We start from the raw sequence: 19004 nt of genomic DNA, 5'->3' as shown, positions 1-19004 counted from the left end.
AGACCAAGGAAGTCACAACCAATGAACTTCAAAACTGATATGCCCTCTCTAGCCTAATAACATGTTGGAAGAAAACTTAATGACAAGCAATTTCATACTCTTTAAAGAGTCAAATATCACATAGAATAGATTTGTCTTGGCAACCAGAGCAAGTATTTATATAAAATGTTTACATATAGTGAAGAATTATAACATTTTACACATCAGCTCATATCATGATAAGGGTCTCAGACTATGTTCCTCTATCCCTCTGCAACCACAACACAAATAACAATGCACTGACTTTGCAAGTGTACCTAAAGTCTACCTTGAACCCTTTACCTAATGTTAAGCTGACATACTTACGAAACGTCACAGAGTCTGCTTACCTGTTCTGCTCCTCGAGCTTGGCAAGCAGTTCCACATCATCAGGGCTAAGCTGAACCGGTGAAGACGGTGACAGAGCAGGTGAGGAAAGAGACGTGGAGGAGGAGGTAGCAGTGGTCTGCAGGGATGTGGGCGTGGCCACTTGGCTAGCCATCTGACTGACCGTGTGGGACACCGAGTTCTTCACCCATGAGAGAGTAGAACTCAGTTTACCAGCAACCTTGTCTGTCGCCACCTACAGAGGAGGGGGAAGACATTTTGGTTCAATGCAGTGACAAAACACAGAAACACGTGGAAGCAAACATTTTCCATACTGGAAACACGGCTACCATATAAGATAATTTAATGTTGCACCTACTAATATAATACTGTTTTCATCTATCAGCTCCTCAAAATCATTACGTTCATTTTATTATTGTGAAATATTTATACAATTAAGTAATTTTTTGCAGCTCTATGCAGGTGTCCCATTCAAGTTGAGCTGCACATTTCCATATCTGTAACTTTATATCTGCTCACAAAAGAATTATGAACCAGTTTGTGTTTTGGATATTACCGAGGAAGAACTTCTTATACACAACAGGCGTCAACACTCTACACCACAAAGAAATCTCATTCGCATTGTGTTACAACAACTTGCTTCTTATAACTTATAACTTAGAAACTGTACATTGTTCTAAGTTTTGTACTTCGTAAGATACTTGAGCATGAAAAACACATATTCTATACTCAATAACTACTTTACAGTCGATAAGTACTTTTTGCGTAATATAGAGGGATTTTTTTTGTTTCTAAATAAACCTAAACAAGAAATGATGAGCCTATAACACATGACTGCAGGGATTCGGGGAAAGATTCCTACCTGCTATTCCAAATGGACCAACTTTGGCTTTTTGATGCTAACAAACTTCATGAGGAATTCAGGTTTGTATTGATCAAGAGAAACGTCTAAAAATCTTCTTAAATTAAATACGTGTAACACTTCTCCAGAAAGTAATCCACCCTTCTGAACCTTCAACTGAATTAATAACACACTGCCTTGAAGTCATATGCTGATCATACTGTCAAGGGTCAAAGTGCTTCAGAACAGATAGCGCTTCTTTATGTCTCCTGCTGAAATCAGTATTCAACAGGAAGTGTAAATATGTACTCAGCAGATAAAATAATTACCTTACACCGAAAAAAAAGATTCAATCTGCCTTTTGTTTCACCCCAACAGGATACTGCCACCAGGCAGGAAATCAATCAGTTCATACACCTTACTCTGTGTAAAAATAATAAGACATATCTCAGGGCCAGAGAAAGACAAAAACAAAAGGAGATGGAAGAAAAGATGTGGTGAATGTGGTGACAGGAATGTGTTGTAGTACAGACAAAAATTATGCTGGCTAAGGTTTTTTGCCAGACTGAGTGACTCTCTGTTACCCCAAAACACAGAGACAGATTTTAATTCAACACTGTTACAGTAACCTACTTATTATCAACGTACATGTTAATAACAATGTAAGATTACTGTCCTGTGCACACAATTAAAAGCAAAGGCTGACTGAAATCTTAACAGGCAAGTGTAAAAATATTACAGTACAGCACTTTACTAATACGCTCTTGTTATTACATAGGAGAGTTTTAGGTTCAAAGCATTCAAAACAGACACAGCTTTGCTAGAAATCATGTGTGTTTGTTTCCTCTGCTTGTGTATACATTTTTAACAATTTTTGTTTCTGTTAACTAAGAAACACTGTAGATTGTCCTAAGTTTTAGCTTTTATAATATACTTGTGTGATCATGAAAAACGCATATGCTATACTCAATAAGCAATAATTTACAATCGAGAATGAGAAATGATCAGCCTATTAAGAGCCTATAACACAAGACTGAAGGGATTCGGGGAAAGATTCCTACCTGCTATTCCAAATGGACCAACTTTAGCCTTTTGATGCTAACAAACTTCATGAAGAATTTCAAGTTAGTATTGATCAAGAGAACGGTCTAAACATCTACATAAATTAAATACTTGTAATACTTCTCCAGGAAGTAATCCACCCTTCTGAACCTTCAACCGAATAAATGAAAAACTGTATGAGTATCCTTATCCGTATAAAACAAGTAACAGGATACAGTACATTCAGCTAATATTTCACAGAAATACTGTCGAGAAAAATTAAAGGTGCTTTAATTTATTTATCTACAGTAATTGACACAAAACCTCGGGCTCTCTGAGCCAAATTTATTCTAAAATATAGGCCCACGGGGATGATGTTGTTTTGTAGGCTTGATAGAGAACTAATTTCTTTGACACAGAATAACAGCATTAAAAATGTTCATGTTAGAACAATGTAAAAGTACACACTAACACAAAATATTCCATTTATACAAACACAGTATGGTGTATATATTATTTTGCATATAACCCATCAAATCAACACCCCAATAGTAAATCTGAAACTGCAGGCTATGTGACTATGTGACTATTGTTGAGGTCAACGTGGGTAGTGGAGTCATGCTAATGTGCATTCTAAGAAGAGGTGGTTAAAATTGTTACATTTTTTTAAAACAAATATCAACAATAACAATATATTCTATGCTGCGTAAATAATGTGAATTTTGTTTTTGCCCATTTGAATTTTACGTGAATGTTTGTTTACACCCTACCAAACGTTAGACTTCTATCTCTACTGTATGGGTACGGTATGAGGTTTCTTCAAATCTTGACCCTCAATGCGTGATGTCATGTGGAACTAATTCCAAAAAGCCATTACAATGTGTACTATAGTAGTTCTGAGAACCTCTTTATGCTAATTATAAACCCTATTCGTTTAACTCAGGTTTTTTAGAAACTCTGGAAAAAAACAACAAGAAAACAAAAACTTTGCCATATTGTGATTTATATTTGATGCTTATTAACTAAGAGCTGAAGCCACCACTCAGGTAGCAGGTCAAAGTCAAAAGTCAAAAGTTTTATCAATTCACTCAGGACATGGAAAGGCCGTACTTTGAGAGATCCTTAGGTCCACGTGGCCTTAGAAGACATTGTTCCTAGCTGAACTGAAACAGGGCTTCCCTATAAATCCTGGATACAAAGATTGTTTCTACTTTTGTTTGCCAAAGAACTGAAGGGGCCCTGCAAACTAGCATGCATAGCTAATGAAACCCACAGCAAGGCAAGAAGAAAGCCTCGGCAAAACAACTTCAAGATGATTGGGGAACCGAGAAAGACTAAAGGCAGAACAGTGAAGCATTTTCTTTCGACCAATTCCAAATGCAAAACATCCAGTGATCAAAAACAGACCAGGCATAAAGACTGTTACAAAGATTGCAGTTGGGAAAAATATAAAAGCACATTTCCATCTAGATATTTTTGCAGTTGTAATCCGAGATGAAAATTTGCTTTTCTCTGTTTTACCCATCTTAAACATGTCACTTCTAAGCAGTGATTCAGAACAAATTTCTCTCAAACCAGCAAGAGAGAGCATCGCCATCGTCAGGGAAACATGGTGTCCATGAGCTGTGCAAGGGTATTAAAACACAGGCCTTGATCACAATAATCATAGTCTGAGGTAAAAAAGCCTTTCATTTCACACACACACACACAGGAAAATTCAGATTTCCCCAGTGGCCTACAAAGCCTGCACTGGAAAACCTAGTGTGGGAAATGAAATGTGTTGCCATTAGCCTAGTTTCAATCAGTAAAACTAACACAACTTAGACTAGTGTATTCTACAGGGATAACTGTTGTAAATAACCTAAAATACCAACTACTGAGCATTTTGTAAAAGTGTGTCTGCTAAAATCTATAAAAAAAGTATATGGCTACATCTAGATCCCTGTTCTCAAATTGTTTTTTTAGGCGAATTTGTCTTTTTTTGCTCAACAGTTTCTTCTCCAATTACTGTACATCCATTTAATTTTTTTATATATGTAACAATTTTATAGCTACATAATGACAATGCAGCTAAAATGAGTTAGCAAATCCCCTGCTCCTCCGTATATCTAAGTTTATGTAAAGTCAAAGGTTGAAATATGTTACTTTTTTGTATACTTTTAGTAGAAATATGCTGTTAAAAAATCCTATTGTGGAAAGGTGCAGTTAAAGTTAAGATTTGCCCCTTTGTTAGTTTGAATTTATAATGACAACTAAAAGCTCAAAAAAGAGCAGTGTGCAAAAAAAGAGAAGTGAGAAACAGTGCTCTGCAGAACAGGATGAATCAATTTCAAGTTCTGTGCTGCTGCTAGCTTAAGTTGCATTTTGTAGCTTTAATGTCTGCTCTCGGCGATTTTCAGAAGACTAAGGGTCAGAGTAAAGCTTGTAAATCTTTATGTGTAAGTGGAACAAGTGCTGTCATGGACTGTATGTGCTCTGACATGCCCATGTCTACTCTGACAGATAACTCTTACTGACTGTAATAAAAGTGAAATGTTACTAAGCCTTAATAACAGAAGAATTAATCGACGACCAATCGGGAAACCTATTTTACACTTAGAGAAGTAAACGATACATCAATTTAACCAAACTATTAAAGAAATAAATAAATAAAGTTTCATGAGAAAATATTCTCGGCGAAGGTGTAAAGAAAAATTATACTTAAATAATTTATACACACATATATTCTTTTGGGGTCTGCAAATTTCATATAGAGGTCACAGCACAATACAGCTTTACTCTTGTGCACGCATAAAACACTACACCTTGTTTTTTGTGATTATAAGACCATTTCAAGCAAAGAAATACCACAAAATTAACTCATACTACCAAACAGTGAAGTTTCTTTATAGAAGGTCTAGGTCCTCATAATGAGTTATTAACTATTTGAATGCATTTAATAGAGTATTTCTCAGTCGTGCTTGGTGTTGGGTCCTTCTCCTTCTCATTAGCAACAAAGCTGCGAAGTTGTTGCAACTTTCGCATCACTTCTCTACAGTTTGAGATAAAAATAACCCTTCGCCAGAACACAGCTAATGTAATGTGCCCAGCAACTTAAATCCTTCTGCTTATGCTACACGCCACATGGCATCACATATCAAAACATTATGGTCTGCAGACAGTGAAAAAAGAGTCGTGCATTAAAGACAGCACCAGTGTCTATTCCTTTTAAGGTTCGCCGATGTTGTGATGAAATGGTAATTCAGCATCAAATTCAACATACTGCTCACCCATGTCTTCCAGAAAGCTCGAACATCGACAAGCACGACGACGCTCAATGAAAAGCGTTTTATCAATATGACATAAGCGAGCAGAAAAGATGTTTGACTATTTGTTGCTTTGTGTTTGATTTTTTGTTTTGTTTTGTGGGTTTTAGCCACAGCCCGGAGACTTTTAAAGACCAACGAACACTTCTAAAGTATTATTTAAAATTTAATGAGGGTTATGTTAACGTTAGCATCGCTGACAAGCTAATATTCCGACTAACTATGTTTAAGAGTCAAGATACCTGACATTAACTCATTGTAATCTCACCTTATTCCCCCGGACAGCCACAAATGGATTACTAGGAGCGAATCTGAGCTGGAGTTCATTCCAGTATTTAGACCGAGCCCGACAAACACATGAACATTTAAGCAATATTTACCGTGAAGCGTTTGTAGCCAACCGCAGCAGACGTCGCCTGCTTCCCATTCACAAAACTACAGCTCTGCTAGTCTCCGGAAAAAAAAATATTTTTCAGATATTTACCTACAGTACAATAGCTATATTGCGCGAGATAGCCTAGCTAAGTTTCCACTGGGAAGCTAGCTAATGTTAACTTAGCTTATTCCCATTGACTTTTCGGTCCAACCCATGCAGCCGTATGATACGTGTAACACAAACGTCTGCTGACGGCCAGACAGCGGCCTAGCAAATGTTTACATCACACGGAGCATGCGCCGCTTCGCCCACTGTGGGAAAGCGCTGCCACCGAGTGTTTATTGCAGTCAACTGCACTTTAAAGATATTTCCATTCATTTCCATAATACCTCTAATCACAGAAGCCAATACAGATCTCTACCGTGAGGCCAGCGTCATTACCTGTTTCACACATGCTTAGGTACGATTACCAACTTCTGAGGTATATAAAAAAACTGTTATGAAAACCATTATTGCAATACCAAAGCAATGGTACTAGGCCAATCATAAATCTCTTAAGTGAAGGAGATATATTTATTTATTTAAATATATTTATATTCGTATAGGAAGGCCCTCTAAGGAGGTTCACATTACCAGTAGAGGACTCAGGACTCACCACCTATTGTTATGTAAGGCACCAACAAACACCGTATGTAAATGGACACTTATATAGCGCTTTTATTTATAATGTTGATTCCCATTCACACACACACACACACACACACCATGCAAGGTGCTCAGCAGGAGCAACTTGGGGTTCAGTGTCTAGCCCAAGAACACTTTGACACGTGTCACGGAGCTACAGCCGTTTTTGTGTGTTATGGTTCATACTGTTGCATTATCTTGTGTCTTTGTAATGATTTTAATGACAGTAAATCAACAACATTCCTATCTGCTTTCCAGAAACCAAACTATACAAGCCATTCCAGTCCTACGCCTGCTGTTTTTTTTAAATTGCAACCGTTCCAGTTTTACATTTGATGTGATATACTTTTCACCAAAAACTTACAGAGATCTGGGTTGTGATTGGATGGTTGATTTGACTGTAAAAATTAAGCTTATAAAGTTTATGTGAAAGAGATCAGAGATAGAGAGAGACAGAGAGATTTTGAAAGGCATAATCTTTGCTACTTACAATATTATATTGGTTGGTATGTCCAGTTATGTTTACAAGCAGAGAGGGAACTGTCAGAAATTTAAAATTTACAGTGTACAGTGATGTCAATGTGGATATGCAATAATATTATTGGGAGCTTGATACCTACCTATCATTTTCCCAGACAATTTTCAATGCTTATAACGGACAATTCAGATTAAGTTTTAAAATACAGTTCAAGTATAGAATGATTGCCTCAGTCTATATCCACTTATTCTGCCCTAAAACTCTGAATAAAGGACTGATCATTAAGACCTCAGTATTTAGGAGACAGTGAAAAAGGAATGTTGAAAAAAATGAAGCATCTCACAGATAACCAAAATAATCCTCTGAAAATCTTACCTGATGTACTTTGCTGAGGGAAGATATATTTCTGTTAGAGAAGCCTGGAGGTTCAAACACTTGCAATTAAAATGTATCTGCAGCTCTTTCAATTAATACATAGTGTTTAGGTTTACGAAATAGAAAATACTATAAACTTTGAGGATTTATTCTTATTTTCATATATAATGAAAATAAGACTAAATCCTCTGTAATGGGCAAGAAATGGCAGAGAAAAGAATCAATTACAGCTACCTCTCGCTCAGCAGAGATGTCAATAGAAACTAATGATAAAGTGACTGCATCAAACAACTTTTGCTTTGTGATAGAAATTGTGACTAGGTGAACTTCCCCATTGACATACCACACAGTCATGAAACCTACTTTTCAGGTCTTACATGGTAGCAGTGACGAATGTCCTTTGTTGATTGTCATACACGCCTCTGATCACAGAAGTTCCTGAAAAGCAACTGACGTGGCGAGTGTATATTACACTACTACAAAAATGACCCTTAAGTCTATTGGACATAGATAATTGGAATTTAACAAATATATAATTAGAAAGTAATATGATTGTACAGTTAATTTGTCTCTGAAAGAGCTGAAAATAAAATGTTACACTGTTGCATTTATTATATAACTTAATTGTTCTATCAATATTTAATTGTTGTAAATGGTCTGCACTTTATATAGCTATATATAAAGTTTTATATAGTACTTTTCTACCTACTGGCACTAAAAGCACTTTACACTGCTTCTTATTCACCCATTCACACTCACACTCACACACACAATCATACACCGATGGGGGAGCTGCTATACAGCTGGCCAATGCTCACCCAGAACAACTAAATTGGGGTTCAGAGTCTTCAGCTGCTTACATTGTTTATTAGTATCTACATGGCCCATAAAGCCCTTATATAGATTTATCAACTATTTATTAACACTATATATTTTTTTCTCTGCTCTTTCAAATGCTTTCCTCCATCTTACTATATTAACTGCTTTTATTGTCATTATTGTGTTACCCAAAGGGTTCGAGTCCCATCTGGGGTGGTTGAAAGCAGAGTGGCGCAGCGGAAGCGTGCTGGGTCCATAACCCAGCAGTCAATGGATCAAAACAGTCCTCTGCTGACTGTATTTTGTAAGCTGACTTAAGGCCTTTACAACCTCTTATTAAAGTGAACCAGATAGTGAAATTACATATTCACCTACTCTACAAGTCCAGATGCATATCAGCTTAAGAATGCAATTTTTGTATATTTAACATTTTTTTTCTGCTCTTTCAAATGCTTTCTTCCATCTTACGAAAACAACTGGCCAGGGTTCGAGTCCCATCTGCGGTGGTTGAAAGCAGAGTGGCGTAGCAGAAGAGTGCTGGGCCCATATCCCAGAGGTTGATCGATCGAAACCATGCTTTGCTATTCTGTAAGCTCACGTAGAGCCCTGACAATTTCAGCTGAAGGAAGATGAAGATGATGCTGAGGTTAGGAAACCTGTAATTGCAAATTACATAAATTGCATTCATGTAGATGATAGTAAAGATCCACTCAACAAACTCATCACATACTACTCCAGTTGGTACAAGTTAAAAAAGGCAGTAGCATGGATGTTGCAGCTTAAATCTGTTCTAACCCAGCTGAGCCAGAAACGGAAGGAGCTGTTAGAAGAAAGTGGATACAATTATGGTAATGCAGACACACAAAGAAGCTTTGTAGAACAACAAATGCAAACCAATAGGAAAACAATAAGCAAGGTAAAATTAAATTGTCAGAGACAGAGATATCAAGAAAAAAGAAGAAAAAATCTTCAAACTCCAAAAAGGAAACCATTTCATCAAGAGGACTATTTCAATATATAAACTGGATCCTGTGCTTGAACACGGAGTACTTGGTGTGGGAGGTCGCCTCAGTAAATCTGCCTTGCCAGTTGAAACTAAGCACCCAGCAATCATTCCAGAGGATGTACACATCACCACCCTAATACTGAGAGATATCCATGAGAAAATTGGGCATGTTGGAAGAAACTTTATGCTTTCCAGACTCAGACGAATATATTGGATTCCAACAGCAAACTTCACTGTGAGAAAGTTCCTGGCAAGATATCTGTAGAAAACTCAATACAAAGAAAGGTGAACAAAAAATGTCAGACCTACCACAAGACAGACTTCTGCCTGATAAACCAGTATTTACAAATGTACGGGTCGACTATTGTGGCCCTTTCTTTGTAACGAGGGGAGGCTCTGCTGTTAAGAGCTATGGTGCATTGTTCGCTTGCTTAACAACCAGAGGAGTTGCACATTGAAGTCGCCCACAACCTTAACACTGACTCCTGCCTAAATGCCATTACATGTTTGGTGTTTAGGAGGGGTCAAGTATCCATAATTCACTCAGATAATTGCACCAATTTTGTTGGTGCTAAACGAGAACTTGGGGAAGCAATACAGGGATGAAATCAATTGCCTCTCATCATGGACAGATGACAGATCCGGTCTGTGAAAAAGATTCTAAAATCAGTACTGAACACCATGGACAGTGAATAACAATGTAAAATATTTGTTTAATGGTTTGAGTAGTTGTTTTGTCTCTGTAGCGTTGTAATGGAAAAATTGTTAGTCTTATGGAACTTCCAATTTGGGGCCGGAAAGTGTAAACTTTACATATTTAAGTAAGTTATTGTTATTTTGTGTCAAGTCATTTCATTATAATAAGTCCTAATTGTGCCATAAGTTATTAGTAAATTAATCATGTGAGCCAGGGCGGTGGCATATGCGCAGTGGAGACACAGAATAAAATAGAGAATTGTGGAGTATACTGACTTCATGAATGAAATAATAGACAAGGGATATGTGGCCAAGGTGGACAAAAAGCAACAGAGTGTGGCATCTTTTATTAAAAAGATACTAAAATCAGTACTGAAAGAACAATGTGTTGACGATGAGTGCTTTCAAACTTTGCTGTGTGAAGTAGAAGCTACACTCGATGACAGAACAATCACAATGTCATTGGATGACCGGGATGACCTTGAGGCCTTGACATCAAATCACCTTTTGTTGATAAAAGGAATAACTGCACTACCACCAGGACTGTTTAACAAGGACGATGTCTTTTCTCGTCGCAGGTGCAATATTTGTCTGACTTATTCTGGGAGCGGTGGGTTTGAGAATATCTACTCATTCTTCAAGAACGTATTGAACGAAATGGAATCAGGTGAAAAAAAGTCTAACATCCGGAGACATTGGTATGGTTGTTGATGATTCAGCCCCTAGACACTCTTGGATGATTGGACAGGTCATTCAGACAGTTTCTGATTCCAAAATTTTGTGAGAAAGGGGGTTGCTACAAAAACAAACATTCTAGAAAGACCTGCTGACAAACTGTTTTTTATTTGTGAGAATATGTCCTAAAACTTGCAATGTACCATGGATACTGAATAACAATGTGAAATGTTTGCTTAATGGTTTAAGTAGTTGTTTTGTCTCTGTAGCGTTGTATAATTGGAAAAATTGTTAGTCCTAAATGTGCCATAAGTTTAGAGTAAATTAATCATGTGAGCCTCGGCGGTGGCACATGCGCCTCGGAGGCTGGGGGGCACGTACAAAAGAAAAAGAATAGAGAACTGTGGAGTATACTGATTTCAGGAATGAAGGTACCCGAAAAGCAACTTATCCAAAAAAAGGGAAAAGTTTGGAACATCCCCAACATGGGGTCTACCATGCCCAAAAGAAAAAGTTAAGAGTTGTCTTTGACTGTGCTGCCAGTTTTAAACAAACCTCTTCAAGCACTGAGCTGTTACAGGGTCCTTATCTTGCTAATTGTCTTGTAGGACTGTTTATGAGATTCAGACATAAGCAGAAGTCTTGTTGAGTTTGGCAAAAACCGTATGTGGTCATGTGCTTCCGCAATCATAAAAAACATAACTGTCAAAAAAAAAACCTATTGTCCATGTCAAAAGGTATGGAAAGTATAGGACACAAATTATGTGACGTTGACAACTTTTGGTGGAGCTACATGACCTGGAAGGAAGTACACCAACTGATCATTACAAATAATGAACTACAAATGCTTAGTTTGACTTCGTGTAGACAGATTTGGTCAAGAAAAGCATAAAGTTTGCTTCAATAGAACATAAACAACTTATCAGATGCATAAACTGAGACATTTTACCATTTCACTGAAAATATTTCCTCATTTTGAATTTGACGGCAGCAACATATCTCAAAAAAAGTTGAAATAAGAGCAACAAAAGGGTGGAAAAATAATTGTCACAAATTAAAAACAAATCGAGCTGCATTCTGGAAATCACTGTCTGTGAACACAGATCACTGTGGAATCCACAAATGTAAGTTAAAGCTGTATAACGCAAAGACAAGCCATATGTAAACACGATCCCGAAACAGCCCCGTGTTCTATGGGCCAAAGCTCATTTAAATTGCTGCTCTGATTCAAAATAGAAAACTGTTCAGTGGTCATATGAATCAAAATTTTAAATTCTTTTTGGAAACCATGGACGCCGTGTCATGCGGACTTAACAGGAAAGGGACCATCTAGCTTGTTATCAGCGAACAGTTCGAAAGCCTGCATCTCTGATGGTATTGGGGTTGCATTAGTGCCTATGGCGGACACATCTGGAAAGTCACCATCAATGCTGAAATTTAAATAGAGGTTTTAGAGCAACATATACTACCATCCAGACAACGTCTCTTTCAGGGAAGGCCTTGCATATTTCAGCAAGACAATGCTAAACCACGTACTGCACTCATCACAACAGCAAGACTTTGCAAGAGTCTGGGTATTAAACTTGCCTGCCTGCAGTCCAGACCTTTAACCAATAGAAAACACTTTTAAAAAACAGGCAAAAAGGCCTTTTTTTACATTTTACACATTGTCCCAATTTCTTTGGAATTGGGCTTGTACAAGGGGCCTCAAGGTGGACTTGCCCCCTTGGTATACAATATAATGTAGTGGTAATCAGCCCAATGATAGAAAAGTGAATGAGGATGGATGGCACAATTAACAGTTAACAGGTATGAAAAGTTCAAATTTATAATGCTAAATCAAGTACCTCCCAGCTGAGTCTGGCAGGGTGGGACCAGGAGTGGCCAGTCAGAGTTTTGAGGGAGACTGTGTGTAAGAGAACCTTGGTGCAGACAAAGGTGGCAGTCTAACAACCTCAGGAAGATTTTAGCCCAAAGTTGTTAATCTCAGCAGGAGATGGACCTTAAGACAAAGATGGTTAGGGTTCGGAAATTTATTTGAGTGGTTAAGGAAATTTATCAATAAGACATTCACATTTTTAGAAAAAGTTGACAACATCTGCCTGAGGGTAAGAGTCGATCATCTTGGAGGCAGTCTGTGACGTTTTCTACTAGCAGACTAGCAGATCTGACTAGAGCTAATTATTTAAGTGTACTAAATGAAAATGAAAGTTTACTATCTATGTTAAATCTAAAAAGGTTTGAGACCAAAACCACAAAAAAATTTACAGATTATTTACTCTAATGAAATCCAAATAAATGAAGCAAAACAAGCAATCTAATGAAAGAAAGGCTACCGAATAGTAGGGACTTATTGAATGTTCCAATGTGTGTGCATGTGGTTAAAGAGAGCTTAGAAACATCCCACACATTCTAATCCATTTTATGTTTGGAAAAAGAATATATTAAACAACGAATGTATTAAACATTGGAGATTAGGGTAAATAGCCGCGCCAGCTCGTTAGGGGGCAGACTGGTAAATCCTGTGCAGCATGGCGCCTCCGTCTCCCGTCCTGTGAGACCGTATTTACGGAGCATGCGCACGGCGATCTTCCTTTTTCCAGTGCAGCGGAGTCAAGCCCCAGTCTTTGCCTCCGGGCTCCTTCATAAGGAGACAAAAAGACTGCCAAAATGGTTTGTAATTCGTCCCAATATGTGTCTGAATGCACACCCTAGATATCCATTTTTTGCCGTGTGCTGTTAGATGTTAAAAAAACATGTTGCTTATGTGCAGATGAGGATAGATTTCAGACCTGTTACTGGGTAACCGGTGCTGTTCAAACGTGGCCTAATGGCTACGTGCACAAACTCCCAGCTTTGTGGTTTCTGTAGCCTGCCTTCATGTACGTTTTATATCGGTATGTGACTATTGCGTCCCTTAGTTCACTACCCCAGAATTTCCATTTTATTCCGGGTACCATTAGCCTCCTTGCTTGTAGTCAACTCCGCGTAGTGCTTCTGCCATCTCCTGGCGTTCATTTCCAATGGCTCAGCTAGCTAATGTTAGCCGTGGCTAACGTTACCTACCCAAAGACCGTGACAGCCCATCTGCTCTCTCTAAAGCACATTATTAGCGTTTGTTTCTCGCATGGTCGACTTCCCTGATGCTGAATTGATGCATGTCGTCTTGCAGGGTTTTGTTAAAGTGGTGAAGAACAAGGCGTACTTCAAGAGGTACCAGGTCAAATTCAGGAGGAGGAGAGGTAAGATACTGAGTTACTCTTGTCAATGTTTAGCTTTTGACTAGGATTTCTAAATAACTGTTCCTTCCAGAGGGAAAGACTGACTACTTTGCTCGCAAGCGCCTGGTTATTCAAGATAAAAACAAGTACAACACACCCAAGTACCGCATGATTGTCCGTTTCTCTAACCGAGACATCATCTGTCAGGTGAGCATATGCTGAGGTGACTCTGTTTTTATCCAAAATGAAAACCTATATATATTTGAACATATTAAATTCTTGGAACTGGGTATTTAAATCCTGCTAACATTTAACCCAATGATAAATGTTTTTGATTGAACGGTAAAGTGGTCCTTTTTGCTGAAATTAAACATAAACAAATAAATGTGGTCAAATGAACAACTCAGACTATAGTAGAACATCATGGTCATCACGGAGTCATTCAACCGAATAGTGTTAAGTGCATTGTACTGTATGTAAGAAATTGAAATTCTGTCTTAAGTAGAGTAAAGTCAGAACAGTAGTCATGTGGCGGGAATGGCCTGCAAATTCATTTTTACATGCAATTGTGTTGCAGATTGCCTATGCCAAGATTGAAGGTGATATGATCGTGTGTGCTGCTTACTCACACGAGCTGCCAAAATATGGAATCTCCGTGGGCTTGACGAACTATGCAGCAGCCTACTGCACTGGTCTGCTGCTGGCCCGCAGAGTACGTATAAGTCTAGTTCTGCATACCAGTCTTCTGTCAGTGTGTGAAATGTCAGTAGCTTTAGGGTGAAGATGTTCAGAATTTATGGTGAAGTGGTGTCTGTTTGTTGGATTCATTTCATTAAGAAATGGAATGGCTACCAAAATATGGCTTGCACAAATAAACTTTGTACAAAACTAGAAAACGAGTAGCTAACCACTGAACTTTGTACCACCTCGTTAAGTGTCTCAATTTCCTGTCCTCAGCTGCTGAACAAATTTGGCCTGGATAAGGTGTATGAAGGCCAGGTGGAGGTGACCGGCGATGAGTTCAACGTGGAGAGCATTGATGGTCAGCCAGGAGCTTTCACCTGCTACCTGGATGCTGGGCTTGCTAGAACCACCACAGGCAATAAGGTGTTCGGTGCTCTGAAAGGAGCTGTGGATGGAGGCCTGTCTATCCCACACAGGTGACCTATCCCGCCTATGCTCACAAACACGTGGCTATGAAAGTGTCAGTTGGGGGATTCAGGTGGTGTGAAAAAGGGGTTTTATTTCAAAACGAGTTGTACCTCAAAGTAAGAACGATGCAGTTTTTCGAACCGTAAATGAAGTGTCAGGAAGGGTGGCCCAGTGTCCTAAAATTTCTGACTTTGATTTAAAAAGGGAGTGTAAACATAGCGAGACTTGTATTTTTCATAATGACAAGCACCATACCTTTAAAATTACACACACAGTCTCCCTCAAAACTCTGCCTGGCCACTCCTGGTCCCACCCTGCCAGACTCAGCCGGGAGGTACTTGATTTAGCTTTATAAATGCTAATAATTTAACAATTATTGTGTATTGTGCCATCCATCCTCATTCACTTTTCTATCATTGGTCTGATTACCACTACATTTTATTGTATACCAGGGGGACAATACAAAATACAAATTGTTATTGGGATAGAAGTAGTCCAAAGAATAGGATTGAGTTGTAGATTGTAAAGTCACCAGCTTTTGTATGATGTTCAAAATGTCTTTACAAGTCTGTCACGTTTATTGTAGGTGCCTGTTTGTCCACCTGGGGTTGCTTAAATGTGGTGTAGCAATTAAAATACACAGATGGCATACAGGTGTTACTTTTGTACCAGCAATTCAGATGGAAAATCTAAGCATGTCTGGTAGAAAACAGGGAGTGAGTATTCAGATGCCTCTTGGTTAGATGCTGGTTGTTGAGTACGATCATTAAGCAGGTTAAATTTCCCACAGTTTTTCATATACCTGGAATCAAAATGTGATGCGTCCTTAGCCATAACTTGCAGATCAGTGTTAAGGTTTTGCTTGAGCATGTGTGGAAGTATAGTCACGTAGGTTGTAACTTGAGTTATTTAGTAAATTGTAATTTTTAGAATGATCGTAAAACGGTCAGTGTAGCTTGCTAGCACCCGTGAGAAACATCAGCTGACTGACACCCTGCTTACCTATTTAGCAGTTCATATGTACATAGAAACACACAGCTTATAGTTGACAAGAACAACAATTGTGCTTAATGCCAAAGCGCATGTGTTGGTGGTACATTGAAAGAAACCCATGTGAAAATTACTGTACGATGGGATTTTGATCTAAGTGCTGTTACACGTGTTGGTATTAACTACATGCTGTAATACCACAGTGCTGTGGTCATAATGATTTCTTTAAACTGTGTCTGGAGATTCGGCTGGATATTTGTGGATCACTGAAAATCCTGGGTATTTACCACTTGCACACTTTTCCTAGCACCAAGCGCTTCCCTGGGTATGATGCAGAGAGCAAGGAGTTCAACGCTGAGGTCCATCGCAAGCACATCATGGGCATCAACGTGTCGGAGTACATGGCCTACCTGATGGAGGAGGATGAGGATGCTTACAAGAAGCAGTTCTCCCGCTTTATCAAGAATGGAGTTGCTCCTGATTCGGCAAGTTCTCCTTATGTGTCATGAAATTACAATATGGACAGTGGGTAGATGCCTGCACCATGTTATCTTGTTCTTGCTGATTTTGTCAGTCATAATGTAGCAAGGGCTCATAAAAATTTAGAACTTAATGAGTTATGAAAAACTTTTGTCTAGTGGCAAATTTCAGTCATGGCCAGTGCCAAGATCTGGTCAAGGTGTGGTAAATGCACCCTTTCTCTAAGTAAAGTGAGAAAATACTGATCTGAATGTGTTCAGAGAATTTCTTCTCACATGTCAAATAAAGCCTAGACACAAGTAGCTTCAATTGGGTCATAGCTCACATAACTAGTAGTGGAGATTCATGGTATCTAAAGTAAGGGATGTATAGCAATAGCAGCCTTAAAGAGACTTTACATCCTGCAGGTAAAAACTCAGTGTTTTGAGTAACTCAAGTTTACTTTTATTTTGTTGTTCTCTATTCATCAGTATGTAGCATTTTAAGGTTCTACACTGTGTCCTCAATAAGTTGTACTGCTAAGCTATCAGACGGCAGTAAAACCATTTTAATCTAAGATGGGCAGCAGTAGGCAACAGATTGAAATGCAAGGTTATATTGGGTTCTTTTTTAATGATGCAGAAATATATATGCATGAAGACATGCATATACACACATGACTGTCAACATTTTGATAAAGGTGCACATTTTGGGAAATGCACTATATTGACTTTATTGCAAAGAGTTAGATGAGTTGATCTTATGTCATGTGCAATACAGAATCTCCATAGTACATATTCAGTTAGATTATCAAAGCACAAAGACTAGAAGAAAGAGGGAATATCTAGGCTGACTCAACCAGCATGCTTTGAAAATACATTTTAATCATGTCTAATTACAAGTAAGGTCCCTTAATCAAAGGAATCTTAAATTATTACAAATTATAGAGGTATGGAGAGAATTGTCTATTTTACATTATGAACTTAAAACTGAATATTATATTCCACCAATAGAATGAAGTGAATTTACTCGGAGGTTGTATTTAAATACAGATTGCTTAGGAATCTAGAAATGCACTTCTGATCTTATATGCAAGATCTTAGTCAGTTTGGCTCTGATTATCAGAAGGATGGAGAAGGATGGACATCCTTCTTTAATCACAATGTCAAAAAACAGAAATTTACCCAAAACAATTTGCTCTTCAGATGAGCCAAGCCACTTTATTTAGAAAGTTTGTGTGACTATTGAACTCGAAGCTATACTAGCTTTTAACACTAGATAGGAGTAGGATTTGGCCATTACTGAGATTGCTGTAAAATGGAAGAAATCCCAGGGCTGAGAAAATTAGTGCGGGTATTCATTTGTAAAGGAAGAAAAAAAAATTGTTTTGCTCATGATTGAAGGTGATGCATATATCCATAGACTGCTGTGACGTATAAATGAATTCAGTTTTGAAGCACATTTATTGGACACGGTTGACCAGTTGTCCTTTTGTTTCAGATTGAGGAAATGTACAAAAAGGCTCATGCTGCCATCCGTGAGAACCCAGTCCATGAAAAGAAGCCTCCCAAAGAAGTCAAGAAGAAGAGGTGAGAGATTAAAAATGTCTAGATGTCTTGTGTATTAAGGTTTTATAGAAGTGTCTTCAAACCGTGGTACAAAATGTCTTGGGTGCAGGTGAGTCATGTAGGGAGCTTGGACTTCAGAGGGAATGTGGTGGCTTTGATACAAAAGGCTATAGTTCTAATAGAATTCTGGATTTAGCAAGCCAGTAGTAAAACCTGGAAGGTGCAAAAACTTAATTCCACCAGTCCTGTCATTCTGAACTAGATTTGTGCAGCAACATGGACATTTATATCTAGAAAATTGCTAAATGATCATTGTGCACATTCTGTGACCTAGGTGGAACCGTGCCAAACTCTCTCTGGCCCAGAGGAAAGACCGCGTAGCCCAGAAGAAGGCCAGCTTCCTTCGGGCTCAGGAACAGGAGGCTGCAGATTGAGGCGTCAGTCTGCTTGGTTCCTAATGGAGAAATTTGTTCTAATAAATCTATTGAAAAACAGTCAGACCTCCTGGTGTTGCTTGTCATATTGCACTTAATGTATGTTGCCCCAACAGCCAGTGATGCGTTGATTTACTTAAATGTATTTTTTAATTAGTTTGACTCAGTAAACAGTCCAGTGTCTGATACAGCTGAAAATTAGGTGTGATATCATTTAAATAACTCAACACAACTAGGTTACAAATGGTTTCACCAAAGTCGACAAAATGCAACTTTTTATGAACTCTGCAGTCCAAATTATTCCCCCCCCTAAAGAGACCCTCATAAGAGCATACGTTTGAATATTAAGTTACATCTGAAGTCCACATGATGCCACTCATTAAAGGCATTAGTTGCACCAAGTGGGGAAGAAAGATCCTGGAGTGACTGCAAACAACCTGCAGTCTTTGTGGCAATAGGCAGTGAGGTTTGAACAGTAAGGCATGTAATAAACACCAAAGGTTTCCCCAGCATAACTC

General features: G+C 38.4%; 2 protein-coding genes across 11 annotated transcripts in view; one reads left to right on the top strand and one right to left on the bottom strand.

The window, feature by feature from the left end:
- The window catches only part of evi5b (ecotropic viral integration site 5b), a 33108-nt gene extending 25623 nt beyond the window's left edge, over positions 1 to 7485 (bottom strand). For 4 of the 10 annotated variants that reach the window (XR_010915000.1, XR_010915001.1, XM_067512762.1 and 1 more), the window contains exons 1-2: positions 5934 to 6180; positions 369 to 601 (exon numbers count right to left, since the gene is read on the bottom strand). Coding sequence is in view for 8 of the 10 variants with exons in the window: in XM_067512762.1 (XP_067368863.1) it covers positions 369 to 520 (152 nt within the window). In the remaining 2 variants the exon portion in view is untranslated. Of the gene's footprint in view, positions 1 to 368; positions 602 to 1228; positions 1384 to 5821; positions 6181 to 7466 lie in introns of those variants that run through there. The other 6 variants (XM_067512758.1, XM_067512764.1, XM_067512766.1 and 3 more) reach the window with 4 other exon arrangements.
- A 5713-nt stretch (positions 7486 to 13198) lies between these two features.
- LOC137131465 (large ribosomal subunit protein uL18) lies at positions 13199 to 18546 on the top strand. Its single transcript, XM_067512781.1, has 8 exons — positions 13199 to 13335; positions 13835 to 13904; positions 13975 to 14090; positions 14461 to 14595; positions 14841 to 15043; positions 16333 to 16510; positions 17985 to 18073; positions 18387 to 18546. The coding sequence occupies exons 1-8, from the start codon at positions 13333 to 13335 to the stop codon at positions 18484 to 18486; spliced, it is 894 nt and encodes a 297-aa protein (XP_067368882.1). The 5' UTR covers positions 13199 to 13332; the 3' UTR covers positions 18487 to 18546.
- The last annotated feature ends 458 nt before the right edge of the window (positions 18547 to 19004 follow it).

This window comes from Channa argus, chromosome 8 (genome assembly GCF_033026475.1).
Source record: "Channa argus isolate prfri chromosome 8, Channa argus male v1.0, whole genome shotgun sequence".
NCBI classification, from domain to species: domain Eukaryota; kingdom Metazoa; phylum Chordata; class Actinopteri; order Anabantiformes; family Channidae; genus Channa; species Channa argus.
The sequence above is the reverse complement of the archived record's forward strand: the minus strand, read 5'-3'. Positions and strand labels throughout refer to the sequence as shown.

Excerpts from the sequence above, each read along its gene's own strand:
- LOC137131465 (XM_067512781.1), top strand. Across the intron at positions 13,905-13,974 it reads CAAATTCAGGAGGAGGAGAG|AGGGAAAGACTGACTACTTT; the intron begins GTAAGATACTGA and ends TGTTCCTTCCAG. Across the intron at positions 14,091-14,460 it reads ACCGAGACATCATCTGTCAG|ATTGCCTATGCCAAGATTGA; the intron begins GTGAGCATATGC and ends ATTGTGTTGCAG.